Genomic DNA, 9,221 nt, shown 5'->3' with positions numbered 1-9,221 from the left:
GGTTCCTTGTGGGGTAATCCCAATCAATACTTTTATTGTGTTGTGGTGTTTATAAGACGAAAAAGTTTGTGCCCGGGCTAGAAGATTAGTTGGTCGATCAATAAAAACTTCAAAGCAGTCTATGACCACAGTCACTTTTTTGCCAAACGCTTGCTGGAAACACATTGGCATAGTTTCCCATAGCTGATTTCTGTCTGGCTAGCAAATGAGTGGCGACAAACGAGAATCCATTACAATCAACCACAAAGAAAAAATCCTGGATACTGTTGGTAGAGATACTTGGAAACAGTATGCCAGTTCTTGAAACGGTATATTAAGTCTAAGCTTTATCAGAACCATGACAAATTCCTGAAATTTGCTAAGAGTTTGACTACGCCGAGTGATGCTTGTAGAAACGTGGTCAAAGATAGTCAACAGAATTTCAGTGGAAGGCAATCCAGTATAAAACCGAACTTTATCGTCTGTGTTAAGATAATCTTTAGTTGGAGGCTGATATCCATTTACCGAAAACATATACTCGAACTCCTCAGTTTGAGACATAGAAGATGTAGTCTGGCAGTTTTCGTTTTCAGTCTGGACGAAGACGCTATGGACGCGGCATGAGTTGGTTTGACTTACAGAGCAGGACATGGAATCATCATGATCACAGCTCGAACACAGATTTAAAGCTTGGCCTTCTTCTTCTACAGCTTCTTCAGTAGATGGACCCTCTGCAAAGTCGATATTTTCGAGGGGCAATCCACTAGCATCTAATTGTTGGCGTTTAACAGCAGCCTCATACTCGAGCTGTTCAAGAGACCTCTTTCGTCTTTCCTTTGATCGGGCAGCTCTCGCTTCCACGGCTTCATTATTTACTTGGCGATATTTAGTTTTACCAAGATTTAAGGTAGGCACCCAGTCGTTGTTGAATCTATCCCACGCTGCTGCCGGCCTTCCTGACTCGAAATGCCTTCCACAAACTCTCTCGTTTTTCAGAACATTCTTCCATTGTATGTCGTCGCGACTTATCGCCATAATCCATCTTTCTCGTCTCTCTCTGCTCAGTTCTTCAGCTTCTTCTCCTTGTTTATCAACAACAGAAGGTATCCTGAAGAATCCTATAGCCGTATCTTTTCTGCTATTACTTGAACAGCCTACAATAATACAGTGAACCATGACAAAAGTTGCTATACACCCGTGAAATGACGTGGTTCGATACGCTTTGTTTATATATATGCGACACCAACATGGCGGATAGCAACCGTCGTCAAGCAGTTAGTCACGTGAGTGAAAACCAAGAATATGCTTAATGTTAAATATCTTTATCATATGTCAATCCTCAGCTGGAAGAAAGTCTGCGTCGATCATGAAGACATGGACAAGTTTTGGAGAAACCCAAGCGAAGACTTTGATTTTTTTCAGTTGAAAAATCACTTTGCACCAGTCGATGCGGCTATCGTAATGGCAGGAGGGAGGCTTTGTGTGTCGGGATCAAGGGACAGATCAGTTGGAGTGTGGAACCTTGCATCTCTTAAAAAACAGGGAGATGAAAATAATGCACTTATTCATAATTTGGATGGGCACAAGGTACAGAATTATTTATTAATTGCTGGGACATTGCTTATCTACCAGCTAAGAGGTAAAATTTTAAATAATATCTTTCAGGGCTGGGTGTGGTGCTTAGCTAGTGACCCCACTGGGTCACCAAGAGTGTGCTCAGGTTCATGGGACAACTCTGTCAAGATATGGGACCTGCAGAGCAACACTGTTGAAATGACTACAATCCGGTGGGTCCAAATGACTACAAGCTTTTTTAATTATAATATATTTGGCAATATTTGCCTAACACATGTAAAGGCCAGTTTAGACCGTTACAATTTTTGCCTACAACCTATTGTATACGACATGCTCGCGTCTGTCGTAGGCGAGTTGTAGGCTTGTAGAGTTGTAGGATGGCACAAGTGTGTTGTATACGATAGTTGTAGGCGAAAATCGTGCCGTCTAAACTGGCCTTAAGGATGATTGAAATTTCAATCTGTGTCTTGGAGATGATCTCAAGAAGCAATTTCCAGGCAATGAATTTGGAGGGTTCAAAATATACAAAATTCAGTTTTCAGGACAGTGGAATTCTATTATTTGGTCCTTTAAGTGGAGCTGCTTAATTAATATACTACAAGGGCTCGGGTCTGTGGGTCTACTCCTAGGTTGAGGAAAAAACTGGGTTAATTTAAGTTAGCATTTCAGTCACATGTGGCCAGTGCTGTGCCCCACCCATCCCCCTCCCCCCCCCCCCCATCCTCATGCTGTAGAAACCTAAACACCTAAGTAGTCATGTGAGTTACTGATGTTCTGAAAAAACTCTGACTACGCCCTGTGGCCAAAATATGCCATGTAGTTTCATAGAGTATACCCATGCTTAATCCTAGGTTTTTCAGTTTTAAAGGGTGGGAGGCTCAGAAGATGTTATATATAGTAATTTCAACTTCACTTTTGTTTTACTCTAGTAATCACAAAGCTGCTGTGTTATGCATGGAATGGCAACAAGATATTCTCGTAACAGGAAGCTATGACAAACATGTTAGAATTTTTGATTTAAGAGGTATAACAACACCCCTAGTGCCTAACCCAAGAGCCAACTTCATTACATTATAAGGAGATGGGGGGGGGGGGGGGGGGGGGTCAACGTTGCGCATGGCTGATATTATAGAGAGAGAACTGGGGATGAGTCAGTGACAAACTACCATTGAATGGCATTCTCCTTTACAGATCCTCCTCGGTTGTCATTCTCCCCGTTAGAGGCTCTGGGAAACCCCAGAAACTCTCGCAATTTGATTGATTTGATTGGCTTTTAAGAAGAACAATAGATCTACTTTTTGATAGAATAATCGAATGTTTTTGTTCACCATTTGTTGTCAAAGGGTTGTCCATGCTTGTCTTGGAAAGAGGGTTTTCTAGGGTTTCCCAGAGCCTCTGATGGGGAGGAACGACAACCGAGGAAGATCTGGTAACGAGGAGCATTGAATGGCTGAAATTCAGTCGGCAGTTAGTCAGCAAAGCCTCTAGGCACTGTTCTTGTGTTTTACCAAAGAAGTCATTCTTGATTAAATTAAAGTTGGTCCTTATTTGTGTTCATATATTCATAATATTTCATTATTTTTTTAAAGACTGCCGTATAGTCAATGAAATGAGGTACCATACAAAACCAGTCCTGTGTTTATCTATGGATGATCGCTTCATCGTAACAGGCAGTGAAGATAAAACCATGTGCGTGTATGACCGCAGAGCATGTTCCGTCTTCAAAGTCTTACCGGTAATGATATTCACGACTCTTAAACTCCAGTGTATGTGGGCGTAGCCTCTATTCTGAGGTCGGAAAACAAAAGCTGAAATTAAAATAACAAAACAAGCAACTCATGGATTCGAGGCTAAGCGCAATTATGGTTTGATGGGTGGCGTCGTAGTTTACCACTCGCCTTTCACCTGTCCGGGTTCCAGCTGGATAATATGTGGGTTGAGTTTGTTTGATGTGAGTTGTTCTCTCCATTGTCACGAAGGTTTTTCTCCGGGTTCTCTGGTTTTTCCCCTTCTGTAAAAATGAACATGTAAGTTGAGTGTTATATGTTGTAAATATCTAGAATGTAGTGGTAGTGAGTGTAGAGGTAAATCTTCACTGAAGAGCTGCTTACGGGGAATGATTGTTGTAAAATAAGTTGTTAAAAAGTTTTTTAGAGTTTAAGATTTGGCCTTATTGCTTCAGTCATGCATGTCGACTAACATAATGACTTTGTATAATGTTCTTTTATCTTCATTAGAAGGGATGCAATTCATTTTTTCCTAAAAAAATATTTAAATGAAAAATACGTGTACCTTTTCCACTGAGAGCTTGAGAAAGAGTGAACGAATGGTAAGAAAGATGGGACCAGACACTATCTACAGAAGAGTGTCAACTCCAAGTGTTGTTTATATATTCTTCTCCTAAAAGCAATTTTCGTGTCATTTAATCCAGCTCAAGAGCCCTGCCTTTTGTATATGTAGAAGTTCTTCAGCAGGATACAACTATCTTCGCCTTGGGGGCAGAGCAGGACAGATTTACTTAGTCAATACTACAGCTGACTCTTTTGAGATAATTGAGGTTAGTAAGGGGTCTATCATTTATTAGCGCATTGGGGGGAGGGGGGAGGTAGGAGGGGGGAGGAGGGTCTGCAAACTTATAGCATACTAATAGCATAATAATATACATTATTTTGAGAAATTAATGAGGGGGGATTATACATATTGATGGGGGTTGGGAACTATTGTAGGGTAATGAAGGGGGAGGGTGAGGGGGAGGGGGGTTGGCAAACTTGTAGTTGGGGTTATATTATTTTGAGAAAGTAATTAGGGGGATTATTACATATTGAGAGGGGTTGGGAACTATTGCAGGGTGATGAAGGGGGTTATGCAATTGTTGCCTCTACCATGGAAGGGGGTTGGGTTATGTTTGTAAAGCTTTACATGTGATTTTGCCACCTCCCAACCCCCCTCCAAAGTGCTATTAAATGAAAGCCCCCTAACGAAAATGACAATTGATTTTCCCCTGAGTCTCTCCTGCCCCTCGCCCGTTTTCCAACTCTTTGTGCCGGACCGTTTTCCTTTCTAGACAATTGGTGATTGTAGCAACGAAGCTGGTTTGCAAGGCAAGATCTGTGGCTTGTGTCACTACGGCGGGGCTATAGTGGCAGCATCTAGTGACCATTCTATTAAGGTATTTTTATCTATTTTTACACGGTCACGGTCACGGATATGATGACTTTTGTTGAACTAATCAAAGCGTGTGAGATTTAAGCCCTATCACCCAACTAAAATCCTTGAAGATGACACCGTCAGGGTCACCGCATATCATATCCGCAATAATATGCTATTGGCATACTGTCGATATCGTATGCTCTGACGTTAGGGACGTGGAATACCGTGACTGCAAAAGGTGCCATCTTTTTGCAATCTTTTAATGTACTCGGCTTTGTGATAGTGGTTCTCATCATTGCGTCGCGTCCACATTGTCTTCGCACATTCTTCGAAATTCGGTTCTTTATCAATTTTTTTCGAATTCTCAATTTTTTGCGTTTTAGATTCTAGAACCGTCAAGGGTGCCAGTTAAAATATGTTCTTTTAATGAACACGCTGGAGATGTAGCATCTGTAAGTACCACACAGTATTTTATTAATTTGATATCTATTTATTTCATATTTTATATTGAATGTGGAGTTCCCCAAGGTACGTCTTGGGACCTTAACTTTTACATGGAAATCTTTAAAATTGTTTCAAAAGTGCGGTGTTTCTAAAAGTTGTTGAAGATGGTTTCTCATTATCTATTCCATTTTATTTGTGTATTTATTCCAAATTCTTTTAGAATGTGGAGTGCCTCAAGTTACACCTTGGTACCTAAAGTTTTTATGTTTGAGTCTATCAGACTTTCCAGGAATACTATGCTTTTAAATTTTGCTGCACTAAATTATTTGAAATGATAAAAAATGATTTGTCATTACAATTTTTCAATCGTTTGTAAGAGTATTTTTAGGCGCGTGCTTAAAGTTGGTCAAATAATGTTATATACTTATGTTTTTATTTTAATATTATCATAAGGTACATAGCAATGGTGGAGTGTTAGCATCAGCATCTAGTGATCTAACGGTCGGGATCTGGAGACCCAAATCTTTACATCCTATTGAATAACTTGGAACTTAGCAGTGAATTGTGAAATAAAACTTTGGTGGTAAGGAATCTGTAGATTTGTTTTCTGTTCTGCAGTTCCATTTTTTCTCTCCTTTTTCCTTGCTCGCTAAGTTTGTTTGTTTGTTTTTTTTGTTTGTTTTGATTTTCTTTTGTTTGATTTTCTTTTGTTTGTTTGTTTTTTTTGTTGTTTTTTTTTTTTTGTTGTTTTGTTTTGCCAAACATTACGCTACGCTACATAACGTTACATGTCTTGCTATGCTTTAAGGTGTAATATGTTACAAGCTGTGCTGTGCCTTGCCGTGCCTTGATGTCAGTGCTGTGCTGTTTTGTGCTGTTCTGTAGTTTGCTGTGCAGTTCTGAGCTCTACTCTACTCTTCTCTGTGCTTTGCCCAATGGGATATACGCTAAATGCTCTCAATGATAATCCACCAAACGATGGCAATATAGACCTAACTCGGCCTCGAATCACAGAAAATCTCTCTTTCAAGACATTCTTAAAGAGATCTGTTCGAAACGCATGTATAACTGGATTAAGAAATGAATTAAGGCTTAAACAGAATGCAGGAATAACATCGAACATGGTTCCTATGACTTCACGAACAGATGGCTCACCACCTGAGACAACTGTAATAGCTAAGAAAAAAACCGGAATGAGAAAAAAGATAATATTGCTTCCAACCAAGATTGAAATCCGTTTTGCGAGTTTGGATTCTCGCCTGATGCCGGCGTTCTGAGCTGCACGCTTTGTGGTAATGTAAATATGAATGTACAAACAGAAGGATAGCAGGTACAGCAATATTGCTACAGAACCTATTGTCAACGTGAAAACGTATGGGTAAATTATATTGATACTATATCTAAGGCGAAGTGGAACACATAAGAAAGTTCTAGCGAAATAGTTATAGTAAAGGGCCCAGCAAGTCAGAAAGACAGCCACCAACCAACAAACGGAGATCAAAATCATAGCCATGCGACGAGTGATTCGAACGTCTGGTTTAAGACTGTAGACAATAACAAGATACCTCTCTAGAGTTAACAAGAAGGATGTAACTACGCCCCCCGATTGACCTAACATCCACAGAAAACCAATCTTCAAGCATTTTTCACGAGAATTCGTATGGATTTCGAAAAACGAAAAGCTATTTAAATATACTCCAATCTTCACTATATAAATCCCTACAAACAAGTCACTCAGCGCCATGTTGCATATAAATAACATTGAAACATTCTTGCGAAGGCTTCTAGACGTTATGATGCTCAAGAGCACGACAAGATTTAGCAGCGCTGCCACACTCCCTACAAAAGACTGACAATTGACTACTTTAAGTGTTGTTCCCCAACACGTATTCCCCGCCTCGTGGTAGTAGTACTTTTTCTTATTTACACATACAAATGTTTTGTGATTGTTGTACTGCACATGAAAATAAGTACCGTTGAGTGTTTGCGCCAAAACTGAGAGGTTGTTGACTCGAAATGTATGTAAATGACATCCTCTTTTTAAAACGTAAGGCGCTTCAGGTGACCAACTAAAATTGTTTCGAGTTAATGAACAATATCTGCAGCGTGACTCGGATACCCTTGATAGGAGGACGAGTTTGCTGACAAGTTTTAACCTAGGCAACTGAAGAAATGATTTCTCCAGTACCCAGTGCTTGATCCCTGTAACGTACAGAACTGACAGCGAGGGAAGTAGGCCCGATAGATTTCCACTCATCGAACGAAGAGGATTGTGAGAAAGTCTTCTGTGAGAAGAAGAAAAAAGGAAAGAAAGTGAAAGTTAGAAATTATAGAGCACAGAATTGTACAGGCAAGATTTAGGTAATTTGACACACTGCTCGCAATGTCGCGCGTGATGGTGAATGGATCTAATAAGTGTCCTTGAGGTATACCATCTTGAGGGAAGGGCTGCGGCTTCAGAGAGGAGGGTCAGTATAAATTTAAACTTTTGTAAAGGGTCGAGCCTTTTTCATTTTATTCGGTGTCCTTAGTGACTTCATAAGAGGGTAGTGAATTTTTTACTGAGTGAAGAGTGAAGAGGGGTGGGCTAAAACCATGTTTTGCAACGAATGTTCTGGTTGAGTGATAGCAACTATTAGTCACTAAAAAGTACTATTTGTCCTCAGTATAAACTTTGTTTTTATTTCATAGTTTCACTGCATGCGCTCTATTTTATGTCCTTTCATGCGCAACTGTTAAATAAAGAAATGGTACTCTAGGGAATGACACGCGTGGTCTGAAGTGCAAAAAACATTGCGCCCAAGGTAACAAAGCTAAGTATATAGGTCGCTATCAATAGACGTCACTTCCGGTAATAGCTCTTTTCTGATGGCTCATAGAATCCTGGAGGTTGTTTTGATCTCTTATTTTCTGGTTTGATGTCGTGAAAATAGTCAAATACAATAGTTCGAGGACTTATTTTGATATGTTTTGACTTAGCATCCGCTAGTTGCCCCCCAGTCAACCGCTTGTTTGCCCCCCAGTCAGCTCCAAAAAGACACGTGATTGATAGTAAGCAATTGTAGTGTACGAAACACAGGTAGCCCAAGCTTGGTTTCTGTGGTATCCTATTATAAGGAAATGTATGGAAACCACGAAGAGCCAAAGAAGTGCTATTTCTCAACGATCGGGTAAAATTTCGGGGCTTTATTTCACGTTTCAATGATTTTATTGAAATTTTTGATGAATTTCCATACATTTCCTTATAATAGGACACTACAGAAACTAAGCTTGGGCTACCTGTGTACGAAAGTATCGTTTAATACTTACAGAGCTTTCAAGTTGTTAAGGCCTTTAAACGCGTCATACTTCAAATTTCTGATCTTGTTATGCGCAATGGATCTGAAACGCCAATATTCTTGAAACTTAAACAACAAAACGTATTTCTAAAGGGCTTAAATGGGGACGCCTCACTAAAGGAGTGAGTTAGTAAGAAAATCAATTTATTTCTTCTCCTAACAACACCTAGTCTCCCCAACAGCCGCTTTCAGTGTCGTCACGCAACGCTTTCTCTTGCAGTGACGACACTGAAAGCGGCTGTGAGGGAGACTAAACAACACCGCACGGCCGAAAAATTTGATTAGAAAAAAAAAAAAGAATTTTGCACCCCCACGACCCTATAAAATATATCCATTTTATTTCGTTTGTTGAGTATTATACTTGACATCAGAGCTAGCTTAATACTTACAAGTATACGAGGTCTGGATATCGAGCCAAAAAGCTATCTGGCAGAACTTGTAAATTATTGTTTGACAAATATCTGAAATAAACAGAGTTTTTATTAAATATTAAAAGAAAAGTGATGTTAACACACCAATAAGCTGAATTTTGGCATTCCAAAAATCGCGAGAAACAAATGTTACCGTTACGTAACCTCCCAAAAAAATTGCAAACTTTCGTGTAATATCTTTAACATTCGTCTTTTTTCATCTTTGCCTTTAAACAACGGTACAGTGTGGATGCGCACCCGTCTCTCAAGAAAAAATCGTGTGAAATTTTTTTAAGATCATTTTTTATCGACTTGCAGGGCGCGA

General features: G+C 39.7%; 2 protein-coding genes across 2 annotated transcripts in view; one reads left to right on the top strand and one right to left on the bottom strand.

Moving 5' to 3' along the window:
• LOC148910900 (uncharacterized) overlaps window positions 1-1,276 on the bottom strand; it is a 2,358-nt gene extending 1,082 nt beyond the window's left edge. Inside the window, exon 1 of the mRNA XM_089030391.1 lies at window positions 1-1,276. This exon is cut by the window's left edge and continues 1,082 nt beyond it. Within this exon, the coding sequence (XP_088886517.1) occupies window positions 199-1,155 (957 nt within the window). The 5' untranslated portion in view covers window positions 1,156-1,276 and the 3' untranslated portion in view covers window positions 1-198.
• The window catches only part of LOC116300676 (F-box/WD repeat-containing protein 9), a 15,645-nt gene extending 6,660 nt beyond the window's left edge, over window positions 1-8,985 (top strand). Inside the window, exons 3-11 of the mRNA XM_031709588.2 lie at window positions 1,323-1,566; window positions 1,645-1,766; window positions 2,484-2,578; window positions 3,144-3,289; window positions 3,986-4,111; window positions 4,619-4,723; window positions 5,088-5,156; window positions 5,602-5,731; window positions 5,957-8,985. Of these exons, the coding sequence (XP_031565448.2) occupies window positions 1,323-1,566; window positions 1,645-1,766; window positions 2,484-2,578; window positions 3,144-3,289; window positions 3,986-4,111; window positions 4,619-4,723; window positions 5,088-5,156; window positions 5,602-5,691 (997 nt within the window). The 3' untranslated portion in view covers window positions 5,692-5,731; window positions 5,957-8,985. The remainder of the gene's footprint in view (window positions 1-1,322; window positions 1,567-1,644; window positions 1,767-2,483; window positions 2,579-3,143; window positions 3,290-3,985; window positions 4,112-4,618; window positions 4,724-5,087; window positions 5,157-5,601; window positions 5,732-5,956) is intronic.
• The last annotated feature ends 236 nt before the right edge of the window (window positions 8,986-9,221 follow it).

This window comes from Actinia tenebrosa, unplaced genomic scaffold (genome assembly GCF_029948245.1).
Source record: "Actinia tenebrosa isolate PJP-AT-01 unplaced genomic scaffold, QUT_ActTen_1.0 PGA_scaffold15__27_contigs__length_11533743, whole genome shotgun sequence".
Lineage (NCBI taxonomy): Eukaryota > Metazoa > Cnidaria > Anthozoa > Actiniaria > Actiniidae > Actinia > Actinia tenebrosa.
This window is presented reverse-complemented; position numbering and strand designations above follow the sequence as displayed.